At 47.5% G+C, this 25,970-nt stretch overlaps 1 protein-coding gene across 8 annotated transcripts in view; it reads left to right on the forward strand.

Annotated features, from left to right (window-relative positions):
* LOC144147213 (uncharacterized) overlaps positions 1 to 20,415 on the forward strand; it is a 115,582-nt gene extending 95,167 nt beyond the window's left edge. For 7 of the 8 annotated variants that reach the window (XM_077679290.1, XM_077679294.1, XM_077679292.1 and 4 more), the window contains 4 exons: positions 1,266 to 1,366; positions 12,969 to 13,080; positions 19,077 to 19,112; positions 19,615 to 20,415. In XM_077679290.1, the coding sequence (XP_077535416.1) occupies positions 1,266 to 1,366; positions 12,969 to 13,080; positions 19,077 to 19,112; positions 19,615 to 20,166 (801 nt within the window). In that variant the 3' untranslated portion in view covers positions 20,167 to 20,415. The remainder of the gene's footprint in view (positions 1 to 1,265; positions 1,367 to 12,968; positions 13,081 to 19,076; positions 19,113 to 19,614) is intronic. The other variant, XM_077679296.1, reaches the window with a different exon arrangement.
* Positions 20,416 to 25,970: the final 5,555 nt, after the last annotated feature.

Genomic DNA, 25,970 nt, shown 5'->3' on the forward strand with positions numbered 1-25,970 from the left:
GTTGGCTGTAAGGTCAGTCGGGGACAGCTGAGGAGACACCTGATTGCCGCTTGGAAACTGACGAGGTGCTGCTTTAGAGCTTCTGTTGTGTCATTTTGGGGCTGCTGAGGTAGAGGGGTACGGGTATCCCGCAAGTAGTCACCGTAGAGGCTGCACAGAATGTACGGGTCGTTGTCTCTCTCCAGCTGCTCGCGCAGCCTGTGACTCGTCGTCGTAAGCTAGCAGTACAGAGCAGTTCATTGCAGTGCTGCAAGGTGGTGTCAGTAGGCATGCAGCGTAGGTGATGGTTTCCCCACCTTTCACACTGCTCTCTTCCCACCCCCGTTCCATGTTTCAGTTTTACCAACGACACTTTATTTCATCCCTGATTATATCCCCCTTACCCATCGTTTCTTTCCCAATCTCTTCAAGCGGTTATTTTCGCGCTGCTCTTTACACTGCGTCTTCCTGAGTGTTTTATTTATATGCAGTGGAACCTCGATTATATAGCCTTGAAGGGACCACGCGAAAGTGTCATACTGTGTAGACCTTTTATAACCTGATCGCTTATACTGCAGGATCAGATGTAACACAGGTTTTTCTGACCACTGGTTCACATCCATACCGCTTAATATGCGGTGTCCCGGAGCACAATACCGTTTATAGGACGGTTTTTTGGCGGGCCCACTGATCAACCCGCACAGCTGGGGCATCGTTTTAGGGTTGTGAGAGGGAAAAAAAAAAAAAGACTGAATCAGCCATCTGACGCAGCTTGCGCTCCCTTCTCTCCACTAACTTCGACACGCAAAAGACAAAAAGAGGCACACTTAAGTTCACGCATTTTGTTTGTACTTGTGTTTAACCGCAACTGCTCTTGCTTAACACACCTCAGAAGATAGCGAGCTCCCCTCCTGCACCGTAAGTTGTTTTCTATTAGAACGTTGTACAGATGAGCACGTAGATACAGATACAGATGAGGCAAGATTGCCCACGTGGAATACAAAAGAATGTGAAGCACGTTCTACCTTGCAGATAAGATAGCTGGGCATGGCCATGTGCTGGCAACAACACATAGCTGAACCAATCAAAGGCATGGTTCAAGGCATTACGACAATTTTGCAGGGTCCCAAGAAAGTCTTGTAATCGGAGTTCTACTGTACAGTACTGGGAAGGCAGTCAATTCCAAGCGGCACGTTCAGTCACTCAGAGCTCGATTGAGAGCTTTGGAATGCGCGGAGTGTGTCAGTTGATTGATGGGCTGGGTGTGCTGCCCTTCCGATCCGCAGTCCTTTGTGAACCTGTGCCAACTGCGGGAACTTCGGCGGCTGACCCTCGAGCGTGGCGAGGACGGCCCTGGCTTCCACACCATGCTGCTCAAGCTGAACAGGTGTGTGTGTGCGGGGCTCGCATCATCGAAGCGAGGGCCTGCAGCGTTCCCTCTTTTCTCTCTGGGGGTGGGGAGTGGGGAACTGCAGGAGTCGCCATGAAGACGCACTACTAGTTTGGTTCCTTAAAGGAGTACTGACACGAAAATTTTATGTTACACTTGTATTTAGGGTTGTGCGAATATTCGAAACTTTCGAATATCGAAGCGAATAATACCCTATTCGATTCGACTTTCAAATCGAATAGGGCTATTCGAAAAATTCGAATATTTTCGAAGTATATTTCGAAGTCTGTTCACGAGCAAAAATCGCGAACGCCACGATGCTACAATTGAAAAGAAAATCAGTCTTTATTCACGAAAGAACAAACTTCGCCGATTTCTGTACTATTTCATCGTGACGGTCGCGGCAAGGGCCTTGCAACTTGAAGTCTGGATCACACTTACCTCCTCCCTAACTGGTCTCGACCAACGTTAGTTTCGACATCCTCGGCGGATTCATAGATATCAAGCCAGACAGTACCTTCATAAATTACGTGCTCTTTCAAACTACATTTCCATTTGAAGCGTGCATCGTACTGGCCACGACAAATAGCTGAAAAGAGGCAAATGACCACTGCACACCATAAAATGTGCGCGCTCGGTTGTCACTAATTACCCGAGCCCCCCCACTCCGGCGCCTCTCATAATCACATCGTGGTTTTGGGATGTAAAATCTACGTATTATTATTATTACCGCTTCGACTAGTTTGCTTGCCACCATAGTTTGGTTATTACTCGTAATTTATTCAGATTTGGAAGCGCGTGTGCACATGTTGCCAACATGTGTTGCTAAGCTACTAAAATAAGTTTTTCTTAAAGAAAGAAACGTGCATGGGGTTATTTTTATTTTTTTGCTAGAATATCGCGTGATGACCATTACATCAGCGTCTGATCAGCGTCAACTTTTTGACATCGGGAATCATTTATAAAAAACTCGCAAAAACCGTTTTAAACCACTTAATATGGCTGATATCAGCCACAGATGGTTTTCGGTCAGGCAACGCTGTGCTCGCAATTTTCTCTCTTTCAGCCATTTTCTTTTGTTTTGAGACAGCTGCACCGCTGCTGATGTGGTCGGTGAACGGCATGTATTTCTGTTGCTGCTGAGGTCGATGTTAAGAGTTTTGGTTACGCCTTCGCTGTCATTTCTGATTGACTTCGCCCTCGGTTGAACGGGCGAACCATGGATGAGTCGGCGCCACGGGCGTTACGGAGTTCCATTCGGGATTTCTTCGATTGCGGGGCCAGTGACGCAACGTGCCGCACATCCAAGATGCGTCTCAAAACGCCTACAGGGACTACCACCACCCTAGTCAATCACCTAAAGCGTCACCCAGATGCATTCAAGAACTTCGAGAAGCTCCGTGCTGCTGAAGGGGCAAAAAAAGCGACGGGCCCGAAAAAGACGACGGGCACAAAGGCGACCGACGCAAGTGCAGCAAGCTCCAGCTTCTTCAAGACGACCTTGAAAGGTGACGCTCCGCGTGCTAAATTGCTAACCAAGAAGGTTGCGCAGTTTGTCGCCGCTGGTTTGCATCCATATTCAATCGTGGAGGAGCCAGGCTTTTTGTCTTTGATGCACGCTACAGTGCCCGAGTATAAAGTCCCATCGAGGACAACATTTTCTCGGAGCGTTGTGCCGGAGCTCTATGCCAAGGAGAGGGAACGAATCCAAAGTGAGCTCCACAGTCACTTCAGCCATGGCACCCCATGCTACTCCGTGACGACCGACGGGTGGACGTCGAGGCCTGGAGACAGCTACGTCTCGTTTACGTGCCACCTGCTCGATGAGGAATTCCAGCCTCGAAATTACCACCTAGCATGCCGGCACATGCCCGAGGGCCACACATCCGGAAACTTGAAGCGCGTCCTCCTTGATTTGGCTGAGGAATGGGGACTACCTCAAGACTGCCCCGTTTTCATTGTCACTGACAACGCGAGAAACTTTCTGGCCGCGGCATCCCAAACAGGATGGACAAGCATACAATGCTTCGCGCACACTTTGCAGCTGTGCATCCACAGCGCGAAGAGGGACACCCCAAATTTCGAACAGCTGTGTGCCAAGGCTCGAACGATTGTAGGACACTACAAGCGCAGTTCCCTGGCCAGAAGTCGCCTCAGAGGTGTACAGGAAAGCATGGGAATGGAGCCCCTGGAAGTTGTCCAAGACGTCCCAACAAGATGGAATAGCGAGTATGAAATGCTTTCCCGCCTCTTGAAGCTTCGTCGGCCAATTTCCTTGGACCTATCAGAACAGGACTCGTTGGAGGACTTTGGTTCAGCTGAATGGCGTCTTATGACAGCAGTGACGTCAGTCCTGAAGTGCGTGGATGATGCAACACGAGAATGTTGCTCAGAAAGGCACCCACCCTTTCACAAGTAGTGGCATTGGTGCATTGCATGCAACTTCTTCTTACCCAGCAGCAGCAGAGTTGTGGAGAGGAATCCTGGATACCTTTGCGAAAAACCTCCTGCATGCAATGAAGTGCAGGTTTGGGGACATTAAGTTGCAAGTGCCATACGCCTTCAGCACTGCGCTCGACCCAAGATTTAAGGCGGTGTGTTTTGACACTTGTGAGAGGCAGTGGCTCAAAGGTGAACTTTGCTCCTCTCTGGAGAAGAACCTGCATCAGGAGCAGGAGGAGGAGGAGCCCACCGTCAGCCATGCACCTGCGCAGGCTGTATGTAGCGACGTGTGGAATGTTTTTGGCAGTTTAGCCGCCTCAAGCACTTCCTCAAGTACTCACTCCCAGCGGCTGAAAGAAGAGGTGGAGGAGTACTTCCATACACCCGTACAGCCACGCTCTGAGAACCCCTTCCTTTGGTGGAAAAACTTCGGCGCTGCCAAGTACCCGTCCTTGCCTGGGCTAGCCCGGCTGTACTTGTCAGTGCCAGCAACCCAAGTGTCCAGTGAGAGGCTGTTTTCGGCAACAGGAAATGTTGTCACCGCTCGGAGAGAGCACCTTCTCCCTGAGCACGTTGAGCAGTTGGTGTTCCTACACAGCAGCATGCACTAGTGAGGGAGGCTGGCTGGAAACATGACTGAATAAATTCAAAGATGACAAGTTTAATGCCTCATGTCTGCCTCTGGTTGTCTCGTTATTATAATGGTTTATAAGAATATTCCCGGTGAAATAGCAAACAAAAGTCATTGTGACCATTTTCCATTGTTCATCGCATCAATTTTTTTTTTTTTTTTTTTTTTTTTTGTAATGGCAGTCCCAGATCTTCGCTTCGGAAATATTCACTTCGATTCGAAATTATTCGAATGAGGTAACTATTCGCTTCGTATTCGCTTCGAAGTAAAAAACCACTATTCGCACATGCCTACTTGTATTGCTTTTATCGATGCTTAATGGTCTGGCCAACCTGAAACAGCACTTCAAATACTTCAGCGCGCGATAGTTAATTACATTGAACGGCCTGAAAATCGTTTGTTTCAAATTCCCACGGTTTCATCCCGAACGGCGCATATAACAGACTCCCTGCATGCCTGACCTCACCGCTTTGTGCGGACGTCACCGGCGCCCGCTTGAGAGAGTGTTGCGCCCGCTTGCCGCTCGTGGGGCCGCACGCGTGAAGTGACGTCATGAGTTTTTGACGAGCGCTGTCGCGTCACTTCTTTTGGCTTCACGGGATGATGTCACACTGATGTCCATTTGCTGAGTGCCGCTCCGCGCGCTGCTCTCGCTGCTCTGTCGGCGCGATAATTGAGATCCAATTGAACTATGTTCTTCGCGTCGCAGGCCGCTCATATTTCAGCCAGGGTATTCTGTTGAGTGAAGGAAGCGAAGTGTGCAATAATATTAACGCCAAAAATTGGTGTCAGTGCTCCTTTAACCTCTTATGACCGGTTGTCGCGAATTCACATCATGCCAATTGTAAGCCACACAACCAGAACAAAGAATCGGTAACTGTCACACCTGCACTCGGGCGGAATCTGCACAAGGATGGCAACGTGTGGCAGAAGTAGCATCATATACAGTAAAGTGCTGAGTGCTGCCATTTCTCCAGTTTATGCGACTGATGACCGTTCATCTGTGGTCATCCATTGGAACTCGTATTTACTAAATGAATGTAGGTATTTTGCTTACAAAAAAATGATTTGTTCCGGAAGAAAATAACCACGCACTGGTTTATTATGACCACTTGTCAAGTTTTCCTTCCATAATCTTAACCTTTTTTTTTTTAGACCCCGGCATGTGTAAAAGTTTTCCTGTGGTTTCATTATAAGCCGACTAAAAGAAGCGAGAGCAAAAAATTTTTTTTGGTGCCTTGCACTAAATTCAAGCTAGAAGAGGCTAACAAGACTTTCTTTGTCCCGATAATGACAGGCCCTTTTATCGCAAACTTCAAAGAAATAATCAGAATCAGGCAGTAGTAACTCCCCAGCCGATTTTCAGCAATTTTTCACTGACGTCACAGAATCTTGTTTGTGCGATTGGCGGCCACCGATCTAAGCGACCTGCCAAGAAATGTGACTGGGCAATTGTAGTGGAACCTCTAGTTTTGTTTTTGTGTGTCACTTGAATGCTAACGTGCAGTTAATTAACTCACTGATAGGTATGTGTTTTACTGCTGGCCCATAATACCGTATTTGCACGATTGTAAGTCGACTCAAATGTAGATGAGTCTGCCGTGCCGTCTAACCCCCCCGTGTCTGCCTTCAGATAGCTAGTGGCAGGGGGAGTGGTGGGGCTTCTGACAACGCGCTGCGGGCCGTAGGTTGCGGACCCCTGGTAAGTTTGGCCTTCGGAATTACACTTTCAGCACCTTTTGCGAGGTGGGTTTGGTCTTTAGAGCATTTTTATTTGCGCGAGGCTCAGTAAGATTGTACCAGTGTTTGATAAGGATGGCGTCATAAATTTCTGCGCAATGACATTAATCAGCTTTGTGTTATGCCGCACACTCTTGTCCTTCCGTGTCACCGATTTGCGGAATCACTGAACTCGTAGAACCAGTGGCGGGGAGTGGGGAAGGGGGGTGGGAAAGAGGGGGGGAGGGTATTGCACCCCCAGAGGTCCATCGACCCAACCCCCCCCTCTTTCGACGAACCTAAGCCGACCAGCGAAGTTTGTACCCTCGGAAGCTTCTATTGTTGGACGTTCTTAGCTAAATCTTGAAAAGGGATATATTAAAAACTAAAGGAAGAATAAAACCGGAGCACAAGCTTTTGAGACAGGACTGCACCGACCAACTTGCGTACAACTTGCAGTAGTGTAAGAAAAAAAGAACGAAAACATTTTTTAGTGACAGAAAAATTTCAGTCGGTGATAAAAAATTTCTGAATGCGTAATTTCTCTGGGGGGATTAAATTAACCCGTAGCACCCCCCTCCCCCCTACCCCGGTATGACGCACCTCACAGCCCACGTTAAACCACAATTATAATTTTGTGGGGCCACATCACTTTCTGAACTTTTGCGCGTAACTGCAGTCATGAGATTTGAATAATTTGTCAACAAAAAAAAGGCGGAGGGGGCTAATTTTTCCCTAGTTGGGACTCGGTATGGTCAAGCTTGCCTTCTGGCCTCAAATCAAATTGAATAAGATCAGGCTTTTTTAATGCTAAGCGCTGTTCGATCTGAAATTACCCTCTCTCTTCTGTTAAATGAAACATTCGGTTTTCCTTTATGTATATCTATCGCCTGAGTTTATAAAATCCTCGAGGAAGGCAGCAGCGTTCCAAGCGCAGTTATGGAAACCAACCAGTGTATACGGATTAAAAATTAAATCCATTTTTACTAGCGCACTAACAGACCTGACTGAAAAAGCAAGGAATTCTGCCTTCCGCTCTGCAATCACGCATCCCACTGAGCCCTGTCACGGGTCGTTATGATGCCGGGCTGAACAGGCTTCCAGAACTACGAGTTAATTTCACTCTCCAGCGCAAAGTGTGCCCACGTATACTAACAGATTTTTTCACTTGCAGCTGTAGATCGAATTTGAGTAAACCTTCGCATTTAGACGTACCGTATTTTCGCGCGAATAACCCGCATCAAAAATGAGAAACTTTCAGTGGCAAAGTAGGAATGCAGATAATACACGGTTTTTTTTTTTTTTTTTTTTTTTTTTTTTTTTTTGCAGCTTCACGACAATTCGCGTTGTGCCGTGAAGATCACCTGGTGTACAACAGTGAGGACTGCAGAGCATGACACTGAGTGAATTATTACGTCCGCCTTGCAGTCAGTGTATTCTACTTGATAAATATGCGCTTTTTCTGTCTGCATAGTATGTGTTGTGTTGCTCGAGCAGTAGCTTTGGTGCAGCCTTTCCGGTAGCAAATGTGGGGGCAGTACGCGATTTTTTTTTTTTTTTTTTTTTTTGGCGGGCTGGAAGTGGGGGTGCGGATTATATGCAGGGGCGAATTATACGCGCGAAAATACGGTATATTTCAAGTTTGGGCTCTGTCTTCATTCCTCAAACTGGCCTCGCCGTGCAAACCATATTTTACAGTTGGTAGACAGGTGAACAGCCTGTTTTGTACCAAAATTCGTGGTCAAAAACCCCCCGAACAAAAATCCTGGGTGCGCTAATGCGTAGAACGATATTCCGCCTGATGCGGCCGTGCGCGCGCTCGATCTGCAGAGTGGTACGCAGCAGTACACAACTGTGCAAAATTGCAGCGTGTAACTTTTCCATCCAACTTTGTCCAGCTGTAGCTAGAAGTTGAGGTAATGCCAAGGAAACAAACATGTGTGCGAAAAAGTCCAAACACAAGCAAACACAACGAGCCGCAAAGCTGACCACCCTTGCGCGGCAGCGTAGGCTGTCGCGGGGATAGGAGACGCGAGGGTGAAAAACAGTGCCACGGCTTGCAGTGGCACTCATAAAAGCTGTATATAACACAACAAGCAAAAGAAAATAGTGGACACGGCGCAGGCGGTGGATGTACAGATCGCTACTTATAAAGCCGGTCATGGATACGGTAGTACGTTACTCACATTCAAGAAGCATTTTGTTCGTCTCTACTAAACAAAATGAGTATTACCGAATCCCTTGAATCAATGCACAGCGCTGACGTAGGCTTAATCATCGTTGTTCAGTACACTTTTGAATGCGGTGGTGGAAGGTTTGCTGCCCCAGGTACGGTGGACAAAGGGCACAGAATGGGAACACCAGCTTTCAAAGTCGGCATCACCTTTGTTGATGCCACAGTGTATGCAATGGTAAACGCTACTTAGACTGTAACCATAGAAACGAGGGTGTCAAGCTTTCCCCAGCTCGTAGCACCCCTAATTTCTCATTTCTCATGCCATTACAAGTGGCACAAAGTTTGATTTCGATTCTAAGTCGACTCCCCAACATCGGATTGTCAAACTTGAAAAAAAGGGTCGGCCTAAAATCATGTAAATATGGTAGGTCCAGAAGTACCAAAGCACGCACTAATGTAACAGGAGGCGGCATAAACTGCGTCGGAATACGGTAGCAACCTAAAACGACCTGAAAGCCACGACGCCTAACTGGAGCACTGGCGGCAGTTGCGACGATGACTTTGGTGATAAGATCGATGCTGCTATGAACTAAAAAGACAAATAGAGCTATCGAAAAACAATGAAAGGCAAGTCAGTGATCGCAATTTCTGCACAGTACTGTAGGACATCGACGCATTGACGGTACTTGTGGCTGATGCAGCTGAAACCAAGCCTTTCGTGAGCTGGCTGAACTGCTCAAGGAACTCTTCTTTCTCGAGCTCTGAAAGAATTTATTAGGTAACAATAGCAGAAGAGTTCTAGGTTGGCATGTGATTTCTGGACATCCGGTCTTTGTATTGGACAAAATTTGAAGCATGGTTAAGAGCGCTCCGATTAATGAACAGGTTTTAAACTTTCAAATAAATTTTTCTCGTCTTGGCATTTTTGGCGGTTGCCACAATTTACTCGCGTTGTTTCATGCACTTAAAATTGTGATATTGCAATGAAACTTGGCACGCACGCTCTTCAATGTATGTGGAGTGCCATTATCTATCGGAATTTGTTATATATACTCATTATTAGTGTAAAAATATAAAATATTTTTTGAAGTACCTTTGACATGCACAAAGACATGTACATGAACATGAAGTACCTTTGCCTGGCACTTCTTGGGATTTTCAATTATGAAAACAATTTAGGCTCTTCAGTGCACCAGGTGGTTCGTAATTAGTATAATGAGCCATTGCACGATGCCATACATAAAAATTTTAACGTTGAAAAAGTGGAAGTAAACAACCCTTATTTTGCTATTGCATATATCATAATTAAAGAACTAATGAGGCTACATGAAAACTAGTTACAGTTTCGACCGAGGAAAAAGCTCTCTAGTAAGATTTTGAGAGCCCTAACTTGAAAATTGAAGAAAAAGCGTTTGCAATAGCGTCTCCTTTTGAGTGAACTGCAGTCAAACCCTACTACAAGGAACTCTGCTTCAACAAAATTGCCGCTTCAACGACTTATTTCTAATTCCACGTCAGCTAGCCATAGAAGTCAATGTAACAAAGTTTTAGCCACAACGAACCATTTGCCTGAATAGCTTTCGCTTCAACGACATTTTCACTCAGTGGGGCTGGGTTAGGACAATTGTTTTATGATAAAATAAACATAATGCCAGCCGTCAGTATTACTGACGGCAGTAGACTACTACAGTAGACTACTACTGTAGTATAAAAAGCAGTAAACTACTGCTTTTTATACATTCAGGGCACTTAGTTTCACCGAAAATATGTACCATGCACCCAAAACAAACTCGTAGATGGACGCCATTGTTTGCTGCTGATAACGATGTGGCTGGACGTTCGCCCGATTCGACAATCCAGAGCTACAGCCAATCCGTATCCAGTTGAAATCGTGCGAATCGTGCTGATGTATGCGTTGTGAGCAGCTGTCATTGCAGTTTTTCTTCTACAATTATTCAAAGAAGTCAAAAGTAAAAATAATGTTCCCTCTTTTTTTTTTTTTTTTTCTAACCGCGTCATCCTACCTTCACCAGCAAGGTCGCGATAAACAAGGCAGCATTTATCATGACCGTGCCCCTGTGCCCAGTCAGAGGATAAGATAGCAACACCACTCCTGCCACAAGTGAAAGGGGTACGTCCAACTGCCTAGCACTTATTTTTTTGCAAGTAATCATCTTGGTAGATACGCGTTGTGCAGCAGCAATATGTTTTGCGCCTGCATTTCTTACCCCCCCCCCCCCCGCAGTAATGTGCTCTTTATGTGCAAATAAAAAACAGATAACCATTGATACGTTTGTTATCTGAACACAACATTATTGCGCATCACTCCTTTTTCTAAACATTGTATTATGCTGGCAATGATGTGGAAATATACGGGCTTTTTTTTTTCCCCTTCCGTGGTTTGTTGGGGCAGATTTTGCTTCAATGAATTTTTGCTTCAACGAAATTTTTCGCACGTCCCATCAATTTTGTTGTAGTGGGATTCGACTGCATACCCAGTGGTGGCAATGCCTGTCTTCAGGTTTTAAATATTTTCTACCTAATTTTAGAAAAGCTACACATAAGAGTGGTACATTCGTGTTCTCAGTGAGCTAATCTCGATCTAAAGCAACTTGTATTTTGTCCTCGGTGCCCTTTGCAGCAACTACTGCTGCAAGAAGCATGTTTGTATTTATGACACTGTAACCTACCAATATATAGGCCAATGTGCTTTTACAGTTTGGGATCTTTTTAATCAACCGGTACACTTGAGGAGTGGCAGCATGTCTTGGAAAAAAGCTTTGCTAATTAACCACACTGTAAAAATACATGTCAGTATTTAAAGTGCCGCATTTATAGATGAGGTCATGCACACGTGACCAAATATTGCTTCCGTATGTACTATACAAGTATGGCATACAGCAAAGAGCAGTTATTAGAACAAACAGCAGACATTGCAGCAATTTATCTTCACTGATTGATTGTGTGGTTTAACCCAATGAAGCGGCACCTGAGCAGTGAGGTCTGCTGTAGTGGAGCGCTCCAGATTAATTTCAATCACCTGGGATCTTTAGCGTGTGCCGGAATCTCAAAACTACATGGGTGCTCTTGCTTTTTGGCGCCGTCTGAGAAGCAGCGACAGTGGCTGGGGTCGAACCTTCGCCTCAGCAGCACAACACCCTGGCCACTGAGATGGCGGGTACTATGCCAGCTGTGTCAGCTGACCTATTCATCGGGGTGTTAGCATAGTGTGACTGCGTCTTCGAGCTCGATAAGGGATTAAAAAAAAAAAAAATCTCAAGTTGTCACCTGCATTCAGACATCGAGCTTCATGCGCACCGCATATGGTACAGTAAAACCCCATTACAAGAGACACTCAAGGGACCGGAGAAACATGTCTCTTGTAACCAAGGTCTCTTGTAACCAAAAATTCTAAGAACAGTGTGGAGTCAAACGTGGCCACTTTGTTATAAATCAGTATCAAAGCATATTCAGACAGGTGGCAAGAAAATTCTCACTATGGCTTAATTAAGAAAGTCATTCATTGGAATTTTGGGAGATTGCAGATAGTATTAGCTTCCGTCCCAGCTTTTGTAGCTAGAGCACTTCACTTTGCAAGCGTCCCTGTTCTCACAGTACCACTAAAGTGCTCTTAGACAATTGTCAGCCTTATCTGCCAACATTTTCTGTCCTGTAATACCCTCGTCATACTACTTCTCTGGTTCATCTTCTAGGGCACCATTTGTTTGCGCTAGGATCACATGATCTGTAAGCTCCTCGAACGCGCAAGGCCCACATCTGCGGACACAAACTCTTCAAAAATCTCTGGAACCTCCGCAATCTCTTGAATGCAGGCCCAAGCTTCATCTTCAGGGCAGTTTTCCACAAGGTACTTCGAATAAGGCTCCCCCCCCCCCCCCCCCCTCCCGCCTCCCCTTCCATAGTCTCTCTTCTAAATAGTGAAGAATTTACTCTGGGGACCCAAGAAAGTTGCCCTTAGTAACAGAGTGTCCCTTGTATGCAATGTTGCTAATATGGTGAACATAGGAAAACCAACCACCAAGTTTCAAATGTCTCTTATAACCAAGTGTCTCTTGTTACAGATTGATTGCGGGGTTTAACGCGCTGACGCAACGCAGGCGATGAGGCGCGCCGTAGTGGAGGGCTCCGGATTAATTTTGACCACCTGGGGATCTTTAACGTGCGCCGAAATGTCGTACACACGGGCGTTTTTGCTTTTCGCCTCCATCAGAAAAGCGGCCGCCGCGGCCGGGAATCGAACCCGCGACCTCGTGCTCAGCAGCGCAACGCCTTAGCCACTGAGCCACTGCGGCGGGTGTCTCTTGTTACAGTGTCTCCTGTAATGAGGTTCTACTGTACTTGTGCTCGCTCGTAAAAAGCCATCCAGTGGACCCGGCTCAACGTCACAAATTTTCATACGCTCACTTGATCGCCGAACCTTGTTTGAGCGTCAGACGTGCGTAATCTAATTGTGTTTGCTTACAGTGCTTGCCAGCCTCAGTGACGCACAGTGCAGCCCTGTGAAGTGTTTTGTGCATTCTTCTGGTGATGCCTGACCGACAAGCACCTAAGTGGAAGCTGAGAATGTATTGCCTTTAAAAAGCGAGCTTCTTGTTTGATGTGTTGTGCAGGCTGGAGAGCCTAGAGCTGAAGCGCTGGACGCTGCGTGACAGCCTGTGCGATGTGTTGCCTCGCATGAAGCGGCTGCGGTCCCTCTTGCTCTGGCCTCACATAAACAGCCTGGTGAGTGGGGCGTTTCTTGCTTGCTTTTATCTACGGTCGATTGATTCTCTACAGTTTGTTCTCTACGGTCGATTTGTTCTCTACTTCACGCGTTGTGGAATGTAAGAGTACAGTGTGGTTGCTGCATTACTAGAGTTATCACAACAATTAAACCTCAATATAACGAAGTCATAAAAATGTCACATTACTTCATTATATTTGTTTCATTGCATCGAAATTCTGTGCCTAGCACGCACAAACATTACTGATGTACGTGCCAGTTTTAAAGACTCATTCAGAAGGCCTTTCATTTTTAGATCAAAATACTGCATAGACGCGTGTGAGCGCCGCACTTTTTTTTTTTTTGTCTTTTTCTCTCTCTTCAAGATACGAGGGAGGGTGCGACCCGTACACACGATGTGCAGAAAAAAATTTTTTTGAACTGAAAACAACGGACCAATTGGTGAACGAAACGAGCTTGTTTCAGTACACTTTGTGGGAAAGTCATATACTGCAATAACACTCGATTGTTGTCACTCGCCAAGTCCTTGGACTCGGAGCTGGTGCTGGTGCACTTCGAGATCCCAGTGGCTTCAAAACTCGAGGAAGTGATGTCTTTTGATTTTGAGTTGCACGAGCTCTTGAGCCATCCACTCGGCATCTGCTCGTAATTGCCGGTTGCCCTTCATTCGATGTACTGGCACAGTGTAGTCTTTCGCCGAAAGGAGGGGCTGTCACGTCAATTAGCCGGGCAAACCGGATGCAGAAAAACAAGTAATTTAGTATGGAAGGACAATAATGCTAACAACGCCACACATTACACCACTCCTCACTGCGGTAACGTTACACTCAAACCTCGTTAATGGGATACAGTTAAACCTCGATGTAACGAACTTCAATGTAACGAAACCCTCGATGTAACGAACCACGGAATTTTTTGTAACTTCAAGTGTATTCACACCATGTATTTTCACCCTCTGTGTAACGAAGTCCCGTTTGCCGGAATTTCAATGTAGCGAAGTTTCATGGAGAACGAGGCACGATATTTAAGTTGTAGAAGTAGATTTTGGGAGACGCAAACGCCGAAATGGGATCCCAATAAAACGCGAACGGCGACACGGGTCGCCCAATGCCGCGGATGCAGCCAGCCACGGAGTCTTTGATTAAGTCCCTTGCCTACAAACTGCGTGGCGTGCATACACGGCTGGCGCACTGTTTCTGTCGGAGCTTAATCGTGTACGGCTTAATCGGCATCAGCGTGAACCGCATGCAGCGTTTTGTCCCTGCAAAAACGCAAAACGCGCCCCGCAAGCCACAGGCGCGCTGACGCAGCCGCGGAGACCACCTGCGCGATGCGGGTAGCTCCAGCGACCGCTTCTAACCTCTCGCTGAAACGCAACTCGAGGGGCATATGAGAGGGGCGTGCGAGAAAAAACGCGGATAACGTTGGCGAAATTTTCATTGTAAAACGTGACACGCGCCGCTTACGAAAGCGCCCATCAAATATCCTCCGCGGTGGTAAGCCCTAAGCCACCGGCGTTGCCGCCGCCGCCGCCGCAAGCCGCCGCTTTGCACTTCGTTTGAGTTCACTCATGCTTGTTGGGTTTCGTCGTCCCAATTTGGGAATCTTTATGAGCCTTGCACGCGCGTTTTTTTTTTCACACCGGCGTCCGCGATTGCGTGCCGGCGGCGGGAAGTGACTCGCGCTGCGCCACGCTGCGCGCAGCAGTGGGAGGAGCCTGACCAGTTTCGCCAATGGGGAGGCGCGCACCCTATGGCGGGAGCTTCGAAGCGCTCGGGGATGCGGCTGGCTAGACGATAAGGCCGCCGCGAAGGATATTTGATGGGCGCTCTCGTAGGCGGCGCGTATGACGTTTTACAGTGAAAATTTCGCCCACGTTATCCGCTTTTTTTCTCGCATACCCCTCTCGTTTGCCCCTCGAGTTGCGTTTCAGCGAGCGGTTAGAATCGGTCGCTGGAGCTACCCGCATCGCGCGGGTGGTCTCCGCGGCTGCGTCAGCGCGCCTGTGGCTTCCGGGGCGCGTTTTTTCGGGAAGAAAACGCTCCATGCGGATCACGCTGATGCCCGCGTAGACGATTAAGCACCGATAGAAACAGAAACAGTGCGCCGGCCGTGTATGCGCGCCACGTTTTCTTTTTCAGGAAACACTTCACGGGATGAACACTTCATTTTAACCGCGAATTTCAATGTAGCGAAATTTCAATGTAACGAAGTAAATTACGAATTTTACCGACTTCGTTACATCGAGGTTTAACTGTATAACGAAATAATGGATGTAACGAAGCAAATGAAATTCTACTGGAAATCTCCATAGAGATTCAAGCATTTGTAACCTCATTGTAACGAAGTAAAATTGATCTTTCAATGGATATAACAAACTAATATTAGTAACCCTGCAGCCAAAAGAAATCCGACCAAGCTCTGTGAAGTACTACGCGGAGTTCGACACTCGTTTGGCACGGCTGTTTTAAAATCTCCACGTCGACCTCGCAGCAAAGCAACTCAAGTGATGACGAAGACGCCGTGGTCTCCCATGCAAACACGTTCAACGTGCGAGCGTCGTCAGAGGAACTCGATACGGTTGACTTCTTAAAAGTCGTTTCTTCGCCGCCCATAGCGACGGCGAAAACGGCATTAGCGCGGTGGCCACTGCTGAAAAGGAAGTCTGTCACTTGAGATGTCCGAAACAAAGGAGCATCGCATGCTTTTTACAGGCTATGTCTAGCAGGCAATAAAATTGGAGGTGTATGCCTTGAGCAAGCAAAATATTTCTTTTCTGTTCAATTTCCGTCACATGCGTGGTCGCGTAGCGGTACAAAGGGCCACGGTGCGGTTTCCTTTGCATGCTTATCGTTGTGCACCTAACTGGGCGTACATTGCAGTAAACTGTTACAATTTATACAGCAAAATATTTGGTATAACGAAATAATTATGAGACCCCTTCAACTTCGTTATAACGAGGTTTGAGTGTAAAAGGTTCTGGACGCAAGCACAATATACAGTTAGCTTTCGTTCACTTCCCCATTAATGTCCGTTCCTGGTTGAAGCTGTAATCCGCAGGGTCCAGCACTCGATCAGCACTTGAGAAGCTTGCAGGACACGCTGTCGGAGCCCAGCGTGCGTAGCTCCGGGTGCCGTCGGAAACTTGTCCCAATTCGGGTGCACAGCCCCGCTGGTGCTCGTTTCCGAAGCTGCCAAGGATACGTTGTCACGCACAGGATCGTTGTCGCGCTCAGGAGGCCGGCTGGGCACCTTTCTAGGGTCGGTGCCTAGAGCTTCAGCATAGGCGTTGCCATCACTTGCTCTCCTCACTCCACGCACCTGTCTCTTCCTCTTCTACTTCTTCCAGTCCCCTCCTTCGGGGGTTTGCCCATGACATTCCCCTCGTCTCCTTTTTCCTCCTCTTCTTCTAGTCTTCTTCGGGAAGTTGCTCTCTTTGGGGTGTTGCTCATGACAGGGACCCTCTTTTCTAGAAATTTTCACACGCAGCCTACACTGCATTTAAAATCCTCGGGCCGTGTTTTCTGCACACACCAAGGCTTCAGGCTTCATGCGCAGCGTGACCGTTGCCAACGCATAGCCATAGTTTCGCACTTGCACCATGTAGCGGAGCAGCTCTTCTTCCAATTTGAGAAACTTGCATGGCTTGCCTCTGAAAGCACACTTTTTGCTGCTGGTGCACTTCAGAGCTTCTTCCTGGGCGCACGATCGTTGAACGCACTTGTCATCCGCGTCGAATTTTCTTCTGGCTGCACGCTCCCCATGTTCGAGTGCAACCCAGCCGTGTAGCTGTTCAGGTGTTTGCCCATCTTGCGAGAACGTAACCGTCCAATAAAAACAAGCAGACAGCGCACAACAGTCAAGCAGAATGCAGAGCATGTGCAAACGTCTTAACAGCGCACAAACTACCGTATAAACCGGATTATAGGTGGAGTGGGAATATAGGTTGACCCCTACCTTTAGGTGGGAAAGGTTGACAAAAAAAAATAATTCGGCACAGAAGCGCACACATACGTCTATATTTATTTTCGACGCCCGTCCGTCACTGCCACTCACTATGCCTGCCGAAGTCACTCGTCCGAGCTCTCAGAGTCGTCCAAGGATGACTGCTCTTCACTGTCATCTACCGTGCCGTCAGGCGCGTTGCTGATGGAGCACTTCCTAAACGTTTGTGCAACCATGTCGTCGGGCAGCGACTGCCAAGAGAAGGACACCCAGCTTGACACGGTCGCGAGCGATGGTCTTCACAGCTGGCCCGTATGGGTCTTTTCGTTGTCGCCGGCTATCCACTCATTGTACAGTTCGCAGAGCCGGTCCACGGATGGCCTCCACTGTAACTAAGAGCGATCGTGAGTGAAGTTCCCGGACGAAGTCTGCCACTTTGTTCGCGGGGTGCACCGCTTGACGTCCACGGAACGATCTGTTCCGGGAATTGCACGCGCACAGCTTAGCTTTCTGACTCCGCCAGTACTGCACACTTTTCTCCGAAACACCAAACTGGCATTGCGCCGCCATATTCCCATTCTGCTCAGTGACTCAATCGCCTTCAGCTCCAATGCCACGGTGAACTGGTGTCGACTGCCGCAACTCATCTCGGAACAGACTCGTACAGAAATGTACGCACGCACACACAATAGACGAGTAAAAGACGAAAAACTAGAGAAAAGCGAAAAGCAAATAAAGGCCTGATAGCGCGAGAAAGCAGTCCGACACGAATGGCGACGGACTTCGCTTGCACATTGTTGCCAGACAACAATTTACTTTCTGCCAATGACTGCTATATAAGACGAGGGGTGACTTTTGTGCGGATTTTTAGGGAAGAAAACTTGACCTATATACCGGTTTATACGGTAGAGTTGGTGATGCTAAATGCCGATACGGATGAAGGCGACAGGGCGAGTTTGGCATCTGCCGACGGCATGTGAAGCTCACAAACGCGCACGCATTTTGAACACGTGTGGTTCGAGAAAGGGGGGGGGGGGGGGGGGGTGCAGGCAGCCTTTACGCAAATTTTATTTGTTGGGGGTGGGTATTTCAGAAACATGGGGTGTGGCCCATACATGGCTGTGGCTCTTCCACGTGTTTACACGGTAATCTGTTACTTTATTTGGCATCCGTTTCGCTGTCAGAAATGACCTCGCGCTACATTCATAGGCCTATTAAAACTATGGCATCTTGCAGCCCAGTCGAGCTTGCATAATGAGCACTTCGAGGTTGCTTGGGGATTCGCCCTTGACGCCAGTGTCACTGTCTGTGGCACCTTGCGAGTTTCCAAACATGTTCTACATGATGTCGTCCGTCACTTCCTCAGTGATGCAGGGGTCAGCATAGAGGAAGTCCTTCGAAGTGACCCTGTCTGAAATCGTTTTCCAGAAGCCTCCATGCTTCTTTGAGGCTGGCATGGTCATCTTTTCCCCTTAACTGAGTGCATGCGCAGTGAGCGAAGCCCCATTTTTCGCCCTTGATGCTGTCGTGTTTTTCAGGTTCTTTTGCTGTCACTGCCGCACAGTTCTGGAATCCTGCAGTTTCAAAGCAATCGGATAACCCAAATTTGCCATGGCCAGTCTGTTGAGAGTACTCTAGGCTTAGCATTGTGGCATATATATTTCATCACCGCTTTCACTAGCAGCACAAATGACAATACCCAGTGCAATTTTCCTCTGCACTGTCACTCTTTCTTTTTGTGCAACTATGTTTTCACCGTGAGTTTCATTCTGATGAGTGGTAGCCTGCCCACGTAGGCTTCTTGAGCTGCCTATGTCAGCACCACCTCCCCCTCAGCCATTATTGCCATGAAGAACTGGCCTTCCGAATCAATTTTCTTGGAAGTCGAGAGATTTTGTTTGAACTGAAATTACAGCAACAGTCCCTCGAGATTAAGTATGCATAGCTTTCAATGGGCTCTGGGATTATTACTGTTTGTAACTTCACTATATCAGGAATTTTATTACATATTGAAGTTCGTTATATTGAGGTTTCACTGTATACTACACAGGCAGACTCAGGAAAAAGTACAGACTGGCAATCTCTGGTGAGTGGGGCGTTTACTGCTTCCCTTCATATTCGTTCAATTAGCGCTATACAGTGTACTCACTTCATGCATTTTAGAATGTAAGATTACAATCTCTTTAAGCACAAACTACCGTATACACAGGCATTCCCGTGATCGCACCAGTACAGACTCAAAATCCCCCCCCCCCCCCTTTTTTTGAGTGGGTGCACGTGGCATGCAATATAATGATCCCTCTAGTTACTTGTCACTATTTTGTGCAGATTATTCCTACTGGCTGCTTGTGCTGTTGATTGTTTTCTTAGTCAGTCTGTTGTGGTATCACGTGCTAGGTGGCTCCAGTCATTAGCAATCACTCTACAATGCATCCACTTGAATGCGGTCACTTCATTGATACCGCCCTGAGTAATGAGTACTATGTTACCGTGGTAACGAACCACCAAGCTACAGCTTGTCCTGGAAGGCACTGTTGCCTCTGTTTAAGGTTTGCATGTCCTAACAATTGTTCGTTGTCCTTGCGCAGGCCTCCAAGACCCACAGGAACACGCTGCGTTCGTGCCTCAGCGCCGGTGACGCTTTAGAGCGGTTCACGTGGATTGTGGGATGCAAGCAGCTGGTTAAGGGAGGAGGCAGCGACGCGAACAAAGTGCTGTCACTGTCGGTCGTGCAGCACGTGGCACCAGACCTGCGCCTTGCATTTGAGCCGGGAACCCTGTGCGGGTGTCAAGACACAGCCGACCCCGTCCTGGCTTCGTTCGCGTCTTCTAGAGAGGCTGTGGAGACTTCCACTTGTGCCAGCCCCGACACCAAAGGTCGCCAGAGCACCTCCAACGCTGGTGCTGGCAATGGTACCTCCGCCAAAGCGAGCAGTCACACTTCGCCGCGAAAGACAGCTAAGGCACCCGCATCGAAGCCCGAAGCTCCCTGCTGCCCGCTTGCCCAGAAAATCTCGGAGGTGTGGAAGCCGAGTTCGGAGGAGACGTGGCACATGACGCTGCGCCAGCTTCGTGACGGACTCCAGTGCCTCATGGTGCCTCACACAGCGGTGTGTGTCTGCCTACATGTGGAATCGTGATCTGCACAGAGCGTGGAAATGGAACTGACAAACTGATTCATTCGCAGGGCGTGTTGATGGAACTGACAAACTGTTTGAACAAATGTGAATTTAGCAGGCTAGGATCAACGTTTGTACCTGCTGACACACGGGGTCCTTGCAAAGCTCGGACACTGCCGCTCATTTGTGTGTTTGTTTGTTTGTTTTTCCCGGTTCGTCGCCTTTCTGAGTTGCCGAGCAAGTGTTTGGAATAAAGTGAATTAAAAAGGCTATGCTGCATATCTTGGTTTAGTAAAAGCGGCACTGTAAGAAGTGGCCTTAGGACACAAGAGTGGTTTAATAATGAAGTTAAAGTGAGAGCAGCAATTATTTTGTTATAGCTACTGCTTTGTTCGGACCTTTGCATCAATACTATATTGTCAATGCCAGATCGCGCCAACTTAAAGGCCAGCTGCACTCAAATTTTTGATTGTCCAAATTTGATCCAAATAAGTAGCCTATGCTCTTAAAATCGCCATGGCGAAATCCTTAGCTTCGGTATCACAGAGCACACCAGGTACCTTCGTTCAAAGTACCCCCGAGCAGACGACGTTTGCATGTGGCAGAGAGTCGCCGAAACAAGCTCCGAGCGGCCTGTGACGGAGGTTGGGGAACCTGTCCCGTGAAGCTCGCGCTTCTCTGGCAACCTCCGTGTATACACTCCGTGTATGGCGCTCCGCCGGCTGCAGGGATGCGTTCGGCTGGGGTTTCTGTGCTACACCAGCGCGCTGTACCACCGTCGTCATCACATGTTTAAAACTAACTGCATAGGTAGCAATATCCGCCATTTTTTTAATGCAATAAAAGAGATTAGAAGCCTACATACAAACTATTCACGCGCTTGCAAACGTTGTGGAGTTAGCAAAACTTTTTTTTACTTGAAAATATTTTTACTCGAGGAAAAAAATAGCGCGAAACGAGCACTTTCCTTACATTTGTAATTTCAATTGCATCTACCACAGAAAAGATATTTTTTAAATTCTTGACCACTTGCACTTCCGCGTCCGATATTGGCCACATTTGGGCTGGCCCAACACCACCTCCATCGTTTAGACCTTTCCAAAAGTTTCACGACCTAACTAGAGTTGTTGTACACGCAGCTATAAACATTTGTGCGACTTTTGCCTCACTCGCTAATAAAACCAAAATCAGCCTTTCTTGTAGTAACAAATACATCCGCACAGACATCGGCCGTCGTCTTCGCGAAGTGCGGAAGCTAACGAAACTGCTCCTCTCCTAAACAATAAACTAGATTTTTGTTCAATTCACAAGTGAATTTTTTTCTAGTGGTAGAGCGTTAGATTTAGTTTACTTGAAAAAAAAGTGTTTTCAACAGCACACGTCTCTGGTGAAAGTAGAAAACAGCGTTAGATAGGAAATGTTTTCATGTTTTAGTGCATCATTTAGCTGTGGAAGCTGGCTTATAGTTTCAGACCACTTTTATGATTCGATTCTCGATGCGCGGCAAGGTGAAAAATACTGGGCCGATATTCACGAAGCTGTTTGTACGTAATGTATCTCGCGAGGTGGGCCCTCACAAACAGCCGTCATCTGCTACATATATCCTCCGCTTATATCGGCGTCCGCGACTAAACGCTTCTTCAAAACATCGTCATATGACACAGGCCGCCTGCAGAATCTTGCACAAAAGTGAAATCAGAGGGCCTTGTCAGATACCATAGACTTACAACGACACCTTTTTCACTTTTGAACCTATTACTGTATACTTCAAATCATATGTCCCCCGATCGACATATGATTTGAACGATCGACTGTTCGTTAAAGTCGAAAAACAAAATAGAAGGAAACGCGCAGCTTGAGTGATTACCAAAACGGCCACTCCTTGATTTCGCTCCGCATTTGTACACTAGTTAAGCACCCCCCTCTCTCCCCCTTGTCTTGGAAAATATCAGTGTATTTCGCATCTTGTTGGTCTAGTAAGTCCTACCTTGCTGAAGTTAAGACGAACGTCTCTAGCACTTTCGAAGCTGCACTGGGTTTTTTCATTTCTGCACGAGCTATTTTATTGCTTCCAGACTTGGCAGGCCATTTATTTTCCCGTGGTTTCATTAACTCTCCTTGGTCCTTGCTATCAGGCGGGAGTGGGCACATATTTAATGACCCCCAGACTTGGAATATACTTAACATGTTCGCGTGGCCTCTATTCCTATAAAAGGCACAAGTTATTGTCAAGTATTAGGTAATCACATCCCCAAATCGTATTTTTATACGACGCATATATGTGAAACAAAGCCGCATTCATTGTCTGCGCTGCAAAACAAAACCAACCTCTCACTGTGCCAGTATCAATTCTAAACGAGGCGACAAGAGAACTCACTTGCGACTGACATATTCGGAGGTGACAGTGGTGATATGCTGCTGCCATCGCCGACGCCCATAAGAGCGGCGAAGAAGTGCACAGTACCACGTCCCCGGATAGCTCTTGTTGGCGCTCAGGCACTCTATCAGGACACAGTTTTTTTTTTTTTTTTTGAAGTGCCCTAGACCACGGAGCAAGATATAAAGAGGAGCGCCGACTGTGGCCCAGAAAAAATCTTTTGCTCGGGCCGATAATGTCCACGCGCCGCCGGCCGCCCAGCTTTCCCTTTGCTCTCTTCCTCCTTCGTTCGCCCTCACGTCGCTGTGCCTCTGTACATAGCTCTTCCCTTCTTCGCTCTCCCCAGAGGCATCTTTTCTTGCGCAGCGACGCCTGTCTTATGCCTGTCCTACTATGCAGGAGGCATGCGCGCACGCGCGGAATTTAAACACCCGTGCGCGGCCGCAATAGACGGCGCAGATAATCGCACGCCGCCGCATACATGGCGATCGCTTATTCCCGGAACGTTTACTCTGACATTATGAATATCCACTAAAAGTATTGTACTAACCCAGCACATGTAAGACGCAACTGAACGACGACGACTTCAGAAGCACCGAAGAATGAGCAAGAGTAATATGGAACGCCGCAACATACAGTCTAGCGTGATTCTGCTTAAGACGAATCGATGCAGTGCAAAGATTACCCTCTGTTGTTAGCCCGCTCTCCGGCCGCGTGCTTTATTTATGCTGCTTCTGCGCACGAACAACGCTTACGAGGGTCGCCCGGAGACTCCATCGGCAAACGGCAATGATGCACATTTCTGTGCCAATGACTGAATTGGACGGCTGCCCTGTTGTATCAAGTGTACAAAAACACTGTCAGCTTGATAAGGAACCCAAGAATATCAAACGCATACTTCATTTTAACTCATGCCGCAACTTACCGCCCGATGTTCACTGTCGCTGTACGGTCGACGGTCGTGTTATCTCGTCGATAACACCGCGGTCTCCAAATAAAATGCTGCGATTTGTATGGCTGCAATTTTTTGGCCTACCAGGGTTCCCGGCGTTTTTTTTTTTTCGTTAAGCGGCTGACCAGCAAAACAACCGGCTCGTTAAACCTTTTCTTTCGGCGAGTTATCGCGAAATGAAGGCTTGTGAAAAGACAGCACTGTCAGGGACTTGATCTTGAGCAGATTGCTACGTCGCGGGCAGTCGCGGGTGATGTTATCGCATTTCTGTTCTTTTCTGATGAGCGTGTAAGTGCCGGCCCGTGTTCTAGGCGCACTCTAGGCGCACTCTGATGTGTTAAAATCGCACCGAAAAATCTGATTTGATTGATTATGAGGTTTCACACGCCAACGCTAGACAGGCGATGAGGTGCGCCGTAGTAGAGGGCTCCGGATTAATTTTGACCACATGGGGATCTAATTAACATGCGCTGAAATTTCGAACACAAGCATTTTCGCTTCTTGCCTCCACACACACAAAAAAAAAGCGGCTACCTTGGCCTGGAATTGAACCCGCGTCCTTGGGCTCAATCCTTGGGCTCAGAAGGACAACAGCCACCGTGGTGGGTTCCTAAAATAACTAAATCACACCATAAGATGAGACAATCGGTATATTGCATGAGCGATGCGGCCTGCATGGTCTGGTGCGAACCGTTGAGCCCTGACTGGTATACCGCACGGATTTTTGAGAGCGCATTCACAGAGCGGCGAAGTTTGTTTGGTACATCAGTGAAATTGTGCTTAAAACACGCTATTATTTCGGTGACATTTACATGGATATAGTGGATGACATTTACACGGATCTGATTTACACTGGAGGTAGCGATTTTTCAGAGCGTGACTGTCGTGCCAACGCCGCCTGTATAAACAGTGCCTAACGCGTGAGCGAAAAATGGCCAAACAGCCACTCTCCTGTTGCTCTCTCCTACCCTTCCCCGCTCCGTAGCCTTCCAGCGTGCTTTCGTGTCCGCCAGCCAGCGCCGCTTCTTGGAAACTATGCAAAATAGTGGAAAGTTTGTTTAGCGTTCCCGAGGCGGCGCTCCAACGCCTTCTTGTTTTTCACCATGCCTGTCTGTGTTGGTCTGTCACTGATAAAACTTCATTCGTCACGAAGCAAAATCCCTTGCGCTGCCGCAGGCTGATGCCGGCTTTGCGCGCTTATCTACTCGGATCACAGGCCCTGAAATTTTCTGAGTGGGGCATCCCCCTCTATCCCCTCCGCATTTAGGCATTGTTTTGACCCCCCTGTTCGCACTCCGCATCGGTACGCACTTCTAAAATTGATTACTGTACTGTAGAAGCGCCCGGACAGCGTGGCGGGATCGCAGCTGCCTATCCTTTTGTTTCCTATAATTATGTGAATTTTACAAGCACGTGATATTATTGGAAAGTAATCGTAGAAGTGAGCGCCTGAACAAAAAACAGGCACGCATTTTTTTCTTCTCTAAATACTCCAGAAAGAAAAATATCAGTAAAATAATGGCTCCCCCATCCGAAAATATCGTTTTCTGTTAGCTATATGTCTACCAAACAATCAGTACGTTCTTAGACTATTTCAGTCCGCCTCCGTCTTTATCTATGGAAAAATGCAGCAAGTATGAAGCGAGCGACACGTTGAACGAGATCCCCAGTGCGCCACAGAACTAGCGCCCCGTCACGGCTAAGATGTAAGTGAAACGGCCCTTGAAGCCCAACAGGCAAGCTGACAGACACACGTCGTAGAAGTGGGTGCAGCGTTCGCGACTCGCGAGCAGTGACGTAAGGCGAGATGTCCGCCGGCACGCGCCACATAGCGGATCAGTGCCTGAACTAAGCGTCCCTACCCTTCCCATTGAAAAGCGCGCGACGCGTCAGGCAATGTTAATACAGGCGGCGTTGGTCGTGCATATATAACTTGATTGGCTTTCATCTAGGTGTGGCACAGCGACGCTTCATCGCACACGTTCATAAATTTCACAGGCGCACGCCACATGTTCATAAATTTCACGGGGACTGAACTACACGGAAACGCGTCGATAGCCAGCAAATTCATGTGTCAAGAAATTCATGTGTCAGATGCCCGCCGCCAAAAAATTTTTGCGTGTATACGTCGTACGCGTATACTAATTTAGGAAAAATGAATGAAAAAAAAAAAGGCGGAAGAGTATCGAAATAAGGTGCCTCGTTGTGGAGTCATATCTTCAAATCACTGTGGGCAGCTCACCGTAAAAAAGTACCAATTTGTTCAGCAACTCCATAAGAAAAGTGCGACTAGCCCGACGAGTAGACAATTCATGATTGCTTTTGAAAGTGACAGTTTCTGAGCGATATTACTGAGGCTTAAGTGCAAACGGGACACATAAATGGAGCAGGGGTAAGTAACAAGTAGGTCGCGAAGGGGAATTCAAATTTCTCATCATTGTTTATTGCTGAAAACAAATAACGCGCTGCAAGGATTCGCCTAAACTGAGCTTACCA

Source organism: Haemaphysalis longicornis, unplaced genomic scaffold, assembly GCF_048455015.1.
Source record: "Haemaphysalis longicornis isolate Haplotype H1 unplaced genomic scaffold, Haemaphysalis longicornis Haplotype H1 scaffold_7, whole genome shotgun sequence".
NCBI lineage: Eukaryota > Metazoa > Arthropoda > Arachnida > Ixodida > Ixodidae > Haemaphysalis > Haemaphysalis longicornis.